At 45.1% G+C, this 13,625-nt stretch overlaps 1 protein-coding gene across 4 annotated transcripts in view; it reads right to left on the reverse strand.

Annotated features, from left to right (window-relative positions):
* LOC121034775 (phospholipid-transporting ATPase ABCA1) overlaps positions 1–13,625 on the reverse strand; it is a 133,763-nt gene that overhangs the window by 78,523 nt on the left and 41,615 nt on the right. For all 4 annotated transcript variants that reach the window (XM_040481868.1, XM_040481866.1, XM_040481865.1 and 1 more), the window contains exons 6-7: positions 2,303–2,424; positions 76–252 (exon numbers count right to left, since the gene is read on the reverse strand). In XM_040481868.1, the coding sequence (XP_040337802.1) occupies positions 76–252; positions 2,303–2,424 (299 nt within the window). The remainder of the gene's footprint in view (positions 1–75; positions 253–2,302; positions 2,425–13,625) is intronic.

A 13,625-nucleotide genomic window follows, 5' to 3' on the forward strand; every position in this document is an offset into this window, starting at 1 on the left:
ATGTTGTCCAGGGAAAATGTTCACATTCCAAAAGTATTAGTGCTTGAAGCTTCTCCACACAGCAAGCGTACTCACCAGGATTGGCTTCAGGATGTCCACGTTGGAACGAAGTACTTGCTCTGCTGCATCCAGTTTCTCCCTTGGCAAGCCGCACAGCATGGAAACTTCTTGGTCACCAAGTTGAATCACCTCTTCTAATTTTGATCCACTGCACAGATTGGTCAAATGTAACTGGTAGCCTTGCAAAAATACCTAGAAGCATTTCATGCAAAAAGAGTCAAGGGAAACTGGATTAAGAAGATGGGGTAGGTGGTGGGCCAATATAGCTTTGAAGAATGGACACCATTGCAATAGTCCACTGCATCAGATCTCTTTACCCAACTTTGGAATGTATCAGGGCACAATCCAACAGAAAACTTAAAGTCTGAATGTTGTGTTTGACTCATCATCTCCCACGCTCTTGTCCTTGTGAAGGGAAATCCTGAGTCCAACTCTTTGTCTCAAAAATGGGACACATGATTCAGCAAATAGGAACTGAGAGTTCAAACTCCTGAAACCACTTTTATTAGAGAAAAAAACTCCCATTATTTTGGAACTTATGCGATCTTAAACTGGGGTTGGACCAAATTATGGAAAAAAAAAAAAAAGAGCATTCATACTATTTATTTGTAGGTATAGCTATTTCACTGATCCAAAAAACTATGTTGAAGCAATTTCAGAATTTGGAACTCTTCATTTGATTTGCCCCAGAGCAGAGTAACAGAAAGCTGAGCCTCTTTTTCATCTCATTGAAGGCCAATTCTAAGTCACTCTTAAGTATTCATTACAGCAGACCCCTGGAGAGGAAAGGAGAGCCTTTCCTTGGCCGTATTTTGTTTACTTAATTAGCTTTTCTGGGCCTCAATAAACTGCCCTTCTTCATACATGGTCCTTACTGTCCAATTAGATAGCAAATTCAGTAAGAGGAGGGGCTTGGTTTTCTTGCTCACTTTTCTTGTCCACAGTGCTGAAACATTACAGACAGTAAATATTTGTGGAATGGATGGATGATGCAGACTCTGTATTACTCCATTATTACCTCTCCTGTTTAAATTAATGCAGCTTGACCTGCTCGTAGTGCAATCTAGAATGAGTGATGGATCAAGAGCCTCTCCAGACCTATGCAGCCTTCTAACGTGACAGAGCACTTGGCCTGCCATGGTTTCCGATAAGTCTTCACCTACTGCCAGACACGCAAGTGTACTTCAGTTTTCCTCCTTTCTCTAAGTAGTCCTTGCCGTCAGCCTACCTTCAGTATCGGTGTTTGAGAGCACCGACCACAGAGAGATTCTAATACTATGCAAGGACCACCCCCATGCGTAGGATGCCCCTTATTTTAAACTGACCTGATGGGAGAGAGATGACACTGGCAGGGGGAAATGGAAATTATGCTAAATGCAACTGTTTTAACAAGACTGCTGCCTTTGGCCCATCTCCCGACCATACAACTGGTAAACACAAGGCATATTTTCCTCGTTTTATAAGGGCAAGCAGTAAGCACATTTTTCTAATTTTAAAAATTCTACATCACATAAAACGAAGACCTTTTTTTTTTTTAATCAGGCATAAACATTTCCAATGCTTCTGCTTATTGTAAAGATATAAGCTAGTGTGTAGACAAGAGACAGGCTAAAGAAGCAGTGCCCCTTTCTGCCAGAGAATACACTGGAGAACCTTCTATGAAAATCGAGAGCCATGCAATGCAATCAGGGTCTGCTACTCACAGCCCAGGAGCTGTATGATATCCAATTATGCCAAAGGAAGGGGTCTGAGAATCTAAGGTTAAAATTCTACATAAACTACCATTACTTCCTGGTTTTACAAATTAAGGGGAAAAAGAAACATTTTCTCCTTATAGATTTTTTTTGTCCATCATTAAAGGAAGCATCAACTTTTAAAATCTCCTGTCTTAGATTTTATAGATAGTTGCTCTGATCAATACTCCTCAACTCTGATTACCATCTCAGAACTGTAAAAGAAAATTTTTTTTAAATGTTTATCTTAACTTGAATTCATCTCCCTTCCCCTTTAGGGGGATGTTATCAACAAATGCTAGTTGACAGGCAGGAAACCAGTTTTATCTCAACCAGCTGGCCCACGACACCAGGCTGCACATTCCACTCTCTGGATGGTGGGGCAATGCCAGCCTGGGCAGAGAAGTGAAAGCTGGTGAAGGTGAACTTGAGCACCATTACAAAGACAGGGACTCTCAAACAATGTAACTGCCATCAGCCCCTCAAGGAAGCCGAATCTTACAGCTTACCTTGTGGAGACTGACATCAGCCCCCAGCATTTTGTCCACAGTAGGCCTTGGCAGAGAGAGGTTGTAAGTCAGGAATCCAGAGAAGGTTTCATTGTCCACTAGGAAATCCTGAAGCTTCAAGTCTGCTGAGAAATAGTATTTTATTTTCATTTAATAAGTTAAAAAAAAAAAGTAGTCAGCACAATGGGGCAGGTGGAGAAAAATAATATTGATGGCCTCATTTTTTTTAACTATTTTTTTCTTTTTTCTTTTCTTTCTTTCTTTTTTTTTGTGTGTTTATTGAGAGATAGAGGGAGAGAGGGAGCATGCACATGTACAGAGAGAGAGAGAGAAAGAGAGAGAGAGAGAGAGAGAGAAAGAGAGAGAGAGAGAGAGAGAGAGAGAGAGAGAGAGAGAGAATCCTAAGTGGGCTCCACATAGCACAGAGCCTGATACGGGGCTCAAGCTCACCTTCAGACCTTAAGCTGAAATCAAGAGTTGGAAGCTTAACCGACGGAGCCACCCAGGTACCCCCTAATGGCCTCGTTTTAAACAAATTGATAGCCACAGGTTCCTGGCTTAAGCATACAGAGAAATGACGTTCAGGGAGCTTTGCTTTACAGGAGAGATGAAAAGAATGTCTTCTGAAGATGTGTAGAACCATAGTCAGCGTGTGCTCCTAGCCTCAAAAGCACCACAGTGCTCCACACACTCACATAGCTTTTCCTTGCTTTTCGAGGAAAAAAACCAAACCCTTTAGGTGATCTTGCCCAACCCATCTGAAATTTGTGAAACTAACACCCCTGCTCCTGTCTCCCCAATGCCATCTCAGCTACAAATCGGAGATATTTAAAGCCTTAGTCCCACAAGCCCCAGGGGCTGATTTTCTCTTTTGCAGGAGAGTTGTTCCTAAACTTGAGTGGGCATCAGAATCACCTGAGGTCTTGTTAAAACAGATTATTGGTCCCCACACCACCCCCAGAGTTTCTGATTCAGCCAGCCCGGGATGAGGCCAGAGAATTCACATTTCCCTTGAGCTTCCAGGTGATGTGGATACTGCAGGTCTGGGCCCCACACTTTGAGAGCCGCTGGTGTGAAGCATTACGCATATCAAAGCACTTTGACAGATGTGGTCTCATTTTAATTCCAACTGTGGAACAAATGATACAGAGCTCCAAAACCCAGGTCTGCCAGGCTTTAGGAAAACACAGCATATATTTAAAAATTCACCCTGCTACATGACTGGATTGGTACGGGGTTTCATAAAAAATCCTTTTAAATAATAAACCTTCCAGGTACAGTCTGGTAATTAAAGCAGAAAAGGCACTGGCCGGAGAAATCCTCAAGTTTAGTCCCTGGAGTTGGAAGCTGTGCCTGGTGGTATCATTTGGGTACTTGAAATCATCTTTCTGACACTCAGGCTTTTTTATCTCCAGAATGAGAATTTTCTAACCAGATGTTTGGTGGGACCCTCCTGACTCTGAAATGGTACAGTTTTCCCTCCCCTGTTTCATGTGTCCACTTCTCCTTCTGGCTTTTTTATCTCCAGAATGAGAATTTTCTAACCAGATGTTTGGTGGGACCCTCCTGACTCTGAAATGGTACAGTTTTCCCTCCCCTGTTTCATGTGTCCACTTCTCCTTCTGCCCCACCTTCTTAATAACCCAACTTCTTTCAATAAAGAGAAAACCAGCTCATCACAACCACGTGACTAAGCAATGCTCATTCGCAGACTGCAGCCCACAGGCCCAGGCACTAACAGACCTCTAGAGGGCAAACCTTGCAAACCCAATCATTTAACTGAAGCAAAATAGACGTGTGATCTGCAAATGGGACTACAATGTGAAGTTTAATACTGGTTGCTGAAGGAGGTCATGAGATAAAGCAGGAGGAGGGCACAAAAGCTCAACCAGACTCTCATCATTACTGCCAGATCCAGGTCTGTTCTTAAGCAAACTTTAATAATTTAGAGTTCTAGAAAGGATAAATTCAGCATGATTCACATCTTCCCATCTCTAGAGAAATGACTGTCCGGTTACACCTGACCAGCTAACGCCTATTTATTCCTTGTGACACATTCAAGAGGCTGTTCTTTGCCCAGCTAGTGTCACTCCTCAGACCAGGTGCTCCTGCAAACAGCAACCAGCCTGCTGCTTCCATAGGTGCACCTGCCTGGTGATCCCCATCACATATGACACTATACTGTTACCACAGGGCTCATTCCTATAGTTGCCAAACCTCAGAGCACCTCAGATTCACTTAGGAAGCATACTAAAATGCAGTTTCTTGGGCCCAATTCCTAGAGATCCTGAAATAATGGATCTACAGTGGGACCTGAGAATCTCCATTTTAATAAGCATTCCTTGTACTTCTAATGTAGGGAGTCTGGGGACCATACCTTAAGGAATGTTGCTTTATTTGCATATTATCTCCACTGGTATACAGAATATGTGTTGTTGCTTTTTAAGCAAGCTCTACACTCAATGTAGGGCTCGAACTCACAAGAGTCATGTGCTCTACTGACTGAGCCAGCCATGTGCCCTCAGAATATGTGTTTTATTTCTGTATCCCTGTGCCCAGATCAGAGCCTGGCAAAGAACTACTGGTCATTACAAAAATAGGATGGCTGGATAAGAAATAATAGGAGGTGGGATTAGGGCTGGGAAGATTCCAAAAGTATTTGAGCAGCATCACAGATTTCCTTTCAGTTGAGTAGATCCAAGAAGGGCCCAGAGATATCCAGGACAATTCTCAGGCTACACCCCAGGAGTAATCAGGACCCCTATCTTAATATTCCCAGTGACACAAAGTAACACCCAGGTGTTTACCCCTGTGGTAGGGATAAACGAGAAAGAAGGTAAGAAAGCTAGTAGCTTCAATTGAAGCCTGGCATGAAAAGCCAGACACTGACCATTGTGGAACAATGGGGAAAACACCACAATGGGGGTCAGAAAACCTGGGCTCTGTATCCATTTATTTGCCAGGGTATCTCACCTAAGCTGCGTCTCCACTGCCTTACTTATAAAACAGGGGTTAAAAAAAAAAGACATCTCTGAGCCCTGTATAAAGCAGAGTATACACAAGAGCTGACCCTCACTGACTTCATGAAACACAAATTCCTCCTGAGCGTGAAAAGCCAGAGCAGGACGTGGACACTATGCTAGGGAACTTCACAACAGCCTCCTCCCTCCAGAAGAGGGTTGCTAAAGTGTGGGAGGCTGACCTAGGCTGCACTTGCAATGGGTCTAGGTCATGAGCAACACTCTTGAGACCAGCAAGTATGTTTATAAGACTCTTCTGTTATGTCAACAGGCTCTGCGAATGGCAACAGCTGGATGTGATCTATCAGTGAATCCCCTGGATGAGACAGAAGAACCAAGAGGCCAATTAAATAGTCAACAACCCTTGGCAGTGCACGTGCACAGGGTGGTGAGGTCGCTGGGTCAGGGAGCAGCAGGGAAGGCCAAAGATCCCTGGCTACAGAGAACTCACATTCCAGTCACATGCGTACCACACATGGAGACTCAGATTCACACCCTACCACCACCACCACCTACAGCCAGTATGGACAAAGAAAAGCAATGTGGTACGGTGCACTGGTTCTCAACTTTGGCTCTGATTAGAAACAAATAGGTAGTGTTACAAAAATCCCAATGCCTAGGCTACAACCCCCAACATCTACTCAGAACTTTTGGAGCCGACACCCAAGTATCAGAATTTTATACAGCTCTCCAGGCAATTCTAGCTGAGTCTGAAAAACAATGGAGTGGTAGAAAGATCAGGGATGTGAGGCCAGAAAAACCTAATTTTGATGCTGGACTCTGCTGTTGATTGACTGTGCCTTTGAGAAATGCATTTTGCCTTCCTGAGACCAACTTTTCTTCCCTAAGAGGTAAGGATAACATTATCACCACCTTTCCAAGATATGAGGATTGGAGGTATTCACAGGTAAAGCATGAACAGTGAATAATAAATGGTAATAATTTTGTGATTATTGAAAAGGTGTTTTTTTTTTTTTTCACCTGACTTTACCAGTGTACTCTAGTGAAGTATAGGGAAAAGGTAAGGACACGGTCCTTGCCCTCAAGGAATTTTCAAGGCTGATAAGGAAGATGAAGAGACATGTCAATGAAGCAGAAGGAGGAATGAGAAAGCCAGAGGAAGGCAGTTCATGCAAGTGTTTGACCAAGATGAGACTTGTCTGCAAGTGCTTGAGGCAGCGGGGAAGAGTCTGGCTGAAGCCAAATTCTGGAAAACGACAGAGGGCCAAAAATCTCTTTTGAGGTTGTGGCAAGTGAGATCTCTCATCATGGCAGGGGCCAGGACACCCTGTAGCCATAGTGCTATGTACTTATAGGTTCTAAATAAATGTTTTTCAATGAATAAATAAATCGACAAGCAGATAAACATAGAGGAGATTTCTCAAAACCTAAGATTTGGGGAGTAGAATGGGAGAGAGGGGAGGAAGGCATGTAGTGGGAGATAGGAGTGAGGTGGCTTTGTACCTCTGGTCTCAGTTTTTTCCATTCTGTAGTTGGCAAGAAAATGAGTGGAGAAGCCAAGAATATGGAGAAAGTCAGATGTATGAAACAGTCCTTCTTCCCCTTGTCCTAGCTAACTCCTACCCTTTTTTTTATGACTTGGCCCATGAGTCATCTCCTCCAGGAAGCCTGCCCTGACTTTCCCACCTCAAGCTGGATTAGGTAGCTGTTCTCTGTGCTCTGTTGGCCTCCTGTGTTTCCCTCAAGCAGCACTCAGACCAAACTACAGTTGTCTGGGCACCCATCTTTCTTGCCAGAAGAATAGAGCCAGAGCCTTGAGAGCCAGGACTTTGCTGTTTCAAAGCACAGCAGTGCCCAGTACAGGGGAGGCACCAGAAGATCTGAATTCAAGTCCCAGCTTTGCTCTCTCCTCAGTGTGCAGCCATGAACTTCACTTTTCCCCTTTTCTTAATCTCTCTGGGCGGGCCTCAGTTTCCTTAGATATAAAATGGAGCTAATAACATTCACAGGTTGTCACGAAAACAGAGATCAAGAATGTGAAAGTACTCTTTCAGAGGAAAAGAGTTAGATAACTAAGAGGGTGTACATGCTGTCACAGAACACAGTCATCACAGAGCTGGACTGGTCACTAAATTCAGCATGAGCCTCTGCTGCCCACAGAGAAGACCAAGAGTCACTACCCAGCCGGAGGCCAGGAGAACTTTCCTACTGCAATGCCTCCAATATGAACTGAAATACTCCATCCACTGAACTCAGCCCCCTTGGTTGTGCCTGAAGGAGCAAACAGTGGCCTGTCCATTTCCCAAGAGCTTTGCTTTAGATGCAAAAAGGCAGGGCAAAAGAAAGAAGAAACAAAAACAAAAACAAAGACAAAAAACCCAATTCAGGAGTTTGGAGTCTAAAGAACAAAACAAGTGAAGTGTGTGTTTGTAGGCTGAGGAAGAACAGAACAGAATCCTCAGTTTCTTGCCAATCCTCTGGGCCAGGCCTCGCTGACCAAGCTTAGGAAACACTTCCATGGCAGCCAGGGGAGAGGCCCCACACACGGCAAGATGCTTTCATGACACTATGTGTTTCTTCTGCTTCTCTCCGGGCTGACTGAGAGCAGCTGAGGACCGGGAAGGGCAAGGAAGGCGGGGCGGGCAGGAAGGCGGAGGAGGGAAGCCTTCAGCAGAGCCGGCTGGGGTTACTCTCGGTCAGTACCCTCCAGTCCCCAGCTCAAGTTTCAAGATCCCTGTAGTCTCTTTTGTTCAACATGAAAAGGAACCACAGCAATCAGCTGCTTGAGAAGTGGGTGGAGGAGGCAAATGAAAAAAAGAAGTCCAGAAAGAGATCAGTCAGCATCCAAAGCTCAGATACTCTTCTTAAAAGGACCCCAGGAGGGTCTCCAGCCCTCACCCTGTCAAATGGGCAATGGGCTGGAGGGGACCAGGTCAAATTCTAACTAGTGGGAAGCTTGTCCAGCCATATAAACAAAGCCTTGAGAAAATTTCTTTGCTACAAAAGGGCTGGTAACAAGCACACTCAGGTGCTTTTTGTTGTTAGGGTTTTGTTTTGTTTTCCTGATGTTAGGTCTCTACTTCTCCAAGGATTGCTACTGCCTGCATCCTAGAGATGATGGCTGGACCCTCCTTCTCTGGGAAGACCAGAGCTTCTCTGGGAATTTTGGGGCTCTGGACAGCGAAGCAAGGCACGGTGACTGGCCGCTGCCTAGGTGATCCCTTAGGGCAGGTGAGAGGACGTCGGGAGCTTGGGGTGTATGTGTGTGTTTTTATATATATAGCTTCAGAACCTCTCTGCCATGCATCTGGGCCTGGGGTTCCCAACCCAGGAAATGTTTTCCTCCTTACAGTGAGGGCTTGCTGAGGGGATACCAAGATGTACCCAAAGAGTTTCAGGTTCTAGAGTCTGGCCAACCTGGTTCAAACCTCAGTTTCAGAATTTTCCAGTCATGTGGCCTTGGAGAGGTTACTTAAGCTCTCTGAGCCTCCACTGTTCTATAAACAGAAGTTTACCTTTACAAGGAGTCTGGGTTATTTTAAACAAGTTCAAAATAAGTGCCAATAAAGTCATGGACAACAATTATGTGAAGGGGTCCCAAGAGAAACCAGAATATTTAGGGTTATGCTCCCTGAGCCCTTTGAGGCAAGTACTGGGGAAGCCAGAGTCTTCTCCTGAGACCAGTGGGAGTGCTCTAAGTTTAGGAACCACATATTCCTTAAAGTATTTTACACATAGGGTTAACTTGCATTAGTTCAACAAACTACTAAATCGCTACTGAACCCAAAACACTAGTGGTGTGGTTCAAAGGAGCAGTATTTCTCAGTGCCTCTTGAAGGTAGGAGCCTGTAACAAAAGAGATGCTATATAAAGACATGGTCCCTGTCCTTGCCTTCCAAGAGGGGAGGGAGAAAGGATCAGATGAGCAGACTTGTGAGCCTCCAGCCCTCTCTGCAACTCCACAGTCATCACTGAAACCAGGGGGTGGAGAGAGACCTCTACTAAGGCAGCGGCACACCCATGTCTTCCTGAGAAGCAGGCAGGGTGGGCTGTTGGCAGTCCCTGAAATGAGGACTGATGTCAGCTGATAAGAACCTGAATGGTAACCAGGTCCCCAAGGAACCAGTAGAGGGACACCTGGGTGGCTCAGTCAGTTGAGCATCTGACTTGGCTCAAGCCATGATCTCACAGTTTGGGAGTTCGAATCGCACATCGGGCTCTCTGCCATCCGCAAAGAGCCCACTTTGGATCCTTTGCCTGCCTCTCTCTCTCTCTCTCTCTCTCTCTCTCTCTCTCTCTCTCTCAAAAATACATAAACATTAAAAAAGAAAAATAACTAGTAGAGACTGTGGCCCCCGGGGGAAAGGGCGATGTGTTAACACTGGCCAGGAGCACTCCTGATGCAGTGAGGCAGTGGGCACAGTAGGCTGGCTTTGGAAGCCCAGCAGGAAACGAAGGTAATGTGAAATGAAAGGTAACCGAGGAGGTAACATTGGCCCACATAAACTCTTCACGTGAAGAGAAAGCGAGGAAGAGACCAGCAGCCAGTATTAGACAAAGCAAGAAATTAGCTGAAAGCACTCTGCGTGTAGAATGCTTTGTGAAGGCCAGGGAGGTGGGAAGGTGGAAGAAGGTGCCCAGAAAAGGCAAAGAACAATGAGAAGGAAAGAAGCCAAAAGTATGAAGAAGCCCAGAGTCCAGAAACAGGAAAGACTGAACCAAATAGGAAGGGTGGAGAGAAAAAGAGCTGGGAAGAAAGAAAAGAGTTTGAGGCATTAAGTCCTCACTGATGGCCAGTCTCCAACTGAAAATGCAACCAGACACTCCTAACACCACGTGGCATGGGATCAGAATTGGCCACAGGACCCCGAGAGGCCTAGGGACACAGGAAAGGAAAGGAAGATGAGGAGACAGAGTCGGAGAAGGGATTCCTTCCCAGCGCTGAACTAACGAATAATTGTTAATATAATGCATAAACTAAGGAATAACTGTTATATGATAGTATAAATACCTTAGTTTTCCCTTATTTTTAAAATGAATAAAATATATTAAGGGACAAAGTAGTGATCTCTAGGCAGAGGAAGGCAATTAGCGTTTACCAAGCATCAGATACAATGTATGTGTTATTTTCTAGAATCCCTAAATAAAGCTTACAAGAAATGTAGTATTCCTGTTTATCAAATGTGGAAATAGCCCCCTTGTGACCCTTGAGATCCTGCTCAGGATCACAAAGCAAACAAGTGGTAAATCTGAATTCCATCAACTCTGGCTTAAAAGCTTTGGCTCTTTCTACTTTATGGGGAATTACAATGAATCACTTTACTCTTTAAAATCACTTCATGGGGCGCCTGGGTGGCGCAGTCGGTTAAGCGTCCGACTTCAGCCAGGTCACGATCTCGCGGTCCATGAGTTCGAGCCCCGCGTCAGGCTCTGGGCTGATGGCTCAGAGCCTGGAGCCTGTTTCCGATTCTGTGTCCCCCTCTCTCTCTGCCCCTCCCCCGTTCATGCTCTGTCTCTCTCTGTCCCAAAAATAAATAAACGTTGAAAAAAAAAATTAAAAAAATAAATAAATAAAAAATAAAATCACTTCATTACATTTTTGGCATCAAAAGATGATGATGCCACCCATGCTTCCTGGTATTGGAAATAAGGCAACATGGCAGCATGGTACGGTGGAAAGATGCTAAGCCTTGGGGTCAAACAGACCCAGATTCAATTTACAGCTTTCTTCTGTGATCTTAGGCAACAGACCTATCCCTTTTGAGCCCCAGTTGCCTCGTTAATAAAATGGAGATGATAAAACCAATCCGCTAATGCCACTGTAAGCCTTGAATGTAACAATTTATTAAAATGTAAAATGGCATCATGACTTGGTGCAACTTCATCTGGTGGACAAGGTGCCACTCCAAGATTGCCTTTTGTGCCTCAACACAACAGTGATGAGAAGGCAAGAAATAGAAAGCTTTTAACTAGAAGCACATTGGACTCCCCAATTGCTACCTGCTTCCCACGGGGTAAATAAATCATATACTGGAAAAGCAAGACACATGAAACACTGTTCTTGATGCTAACAATCCAACTTTTTAAAGGCAGGCTGACGTTACGGGGTACACAATGTCCTGTAATTGAGCGTAATTGTGTTTTCTATTCTTGTCTGGTAAAGCTGACCTTTGATTCGATTTAGTTCAAGTAATATTTCAACATAGCAGTACAGCACTGTATCCACCTGATTACAGCCTTGCTGGGGCCAGGCCGCTACCCTGGATGGAAACTAGCGCCCTGGGCTCTGGGACACAGACTGGCCATGACAGCTCTGGGAAAACGTTCTTGTGTTAGATTGGAAAGATTTCAAAATATGAAACCCAAGGCCCCAGATCAGGACTTTTGACAAGTGCATGCAGAACGTGAATTGCAATCACACAAAGATTTCAAGGAATTTCCAGTCTGATGACATATGTGTCAACATATGTCATCAGATGTCCCAACAACATGACTCACGGGGGTGGCGGGGTGAGGCGCACAAAGGGACAGAAAGCAAAGTTTGGGGCTGCAGCCTCAACTTCAGTGGCTGTCCAAATGGTTCAGGCAGGGAAGGAGAAATGACGGTGAGTCACGGGATGTTCTTTGTAGATGGGCCTTGGGGAACATTCCACCCATGCCTGTTCCCCATGAAGCCGGGAAGTGGAGGAAGTCTGACACTTCTCTCAGAAGCCCTCTTGTCTCCTTGTTGATCCAGGCCCATCCATGCCCAATATCCTGTGACCTTGGGAAAGTTTCTGGCTCCCCTGGGCTGCTCTCTTTAGGATGCAGTAGTAGCAGAGTATGAACGACTGAAGTTCCAGCCCCTTTCCTCCCCTTGCCAGATATGCTTCTTTGCGTAAGTTACTTAGCCTCTCTGAACCTCAGCTCCTTCTTGCATATAACAAGGAACAAAATTCCTAATCTCACATGATGGTTGTGAAAATGCAGTGAACTAAAGTCTAAGCCTGGTGACTCGTAGGTGCCAAGCACTGCACTGAATGCTTTACCCGTATTAGCTGATTCGTATCTCCATTTTGAGGAAACTGAGCCAGAGCTGTTATGGGATTATCCAAGGTCAGAGAGCAGATAATCAGAAGAGCCAGGATTTGGAGACCAAGTCAGCCTGGCTGCCCAGTGTTCTCTTAGTGCTAAATTATACTGCCCAGCGGGTTTTTATAAAATGATGATTTTGTATCTTCTTCCTCAACTCCCTGCAACAGCCAACTACCTTGCCATGTGACCAAAGTCCACCCTGCCCTCTGGGGGATCATGTCTTCTTGACTTTCAAAGATCAAAGCAGAATCAAAGGTCCACATAGTGAGTTCTCAGTGTTACCAGTAAATCCAACAGTCAGAAAGTTATGGCCTTTTTCCTTAAGTAAAATCCAGCATAACCCTCAGGACTTACAAAAGTCTTACAGAGACACACGAGAAAGTCCAACAAACCAGATCTGTACCATGAGTATACAGAAAATAATAGCCATGCCACTGACATACAAAAATCTAGCTGAAGGGATGGAGAAGCTAAAGACACAAGTCAAGATGTTGGGATGCATGCATTGCTGCCCTGACCGCCCCCCTCCTCTTTCCAACCCTTGATCTCAATGATGCAGCATGTCCTCCAGAGGGACATCTCCAGCCCAGTGACAAAATGCCCAAAGTTCTTCCTTGTCCTTTCCTGGAAAAGTTTTCATAAGCTTCAGAGGGCTCTACATTCTAGACAGAAGGCATTGCAGAAGTCTCTGAATCGGGGGCCACAGGAGGCCTGCACTGGGAGATGCTGAGATGGTACCCCAGGCCATAGAAAGAGCCATGTAGGCTCTACCCAACTTCAGGGAGCATACTTCTCAGAGGAGTACCACTCACATGGACTCTGGTGTACATGGCATCCACAGAAATGTGTAACTTGCCAGCCCTACATATACCTTGAAAGCCATCTCTCAACTGTCCCACCTACTGGCCTGGCCTAATTCATGAAGCAGGTCCAGAAAATAATCTTCTGAAGTCCCACAGAGTACCTACTGAGCTTTTCTGTTAAAGAGCATTATGGTGGCTGTAATGTGAGACTGGGCTTGACACCTGGAGAGCTAAGATCTTGGCAAAGGATGGAAGTTGCTGAATCCCTTAGGCAGGGGAGACTGGGGCATCCAGCCACCACAGAACCTACCCACAGCCTTGTCCATCTGGCCAGGCCATAGCAGATAAAGAGAGAGAACCTCCACAGTACCTCCACAGGTACAGGAATTGTCCTGGAACAGCATGAGCAATGGTGAGGCTGAGGGAGAAGCCATGGTATATGGCAGTGACAAGAGCCTAGCTAAC

The sequence above is a fragment of the Herpailurus yagouaroundi genome, unplaced genomic scaffold (assembly GCF_014898765.1).
Source record: "Herpailurus yagouaroundi ecotype Mexico unplaced genomic scaffold, PumYag 160, whole genome shotgun sequence".
NCBI lineage: Eukaryota > Metazoa > Chordata > Mammalia > Carnivora > Felidae > Herpailurus > Herpailurus yagouaroundi.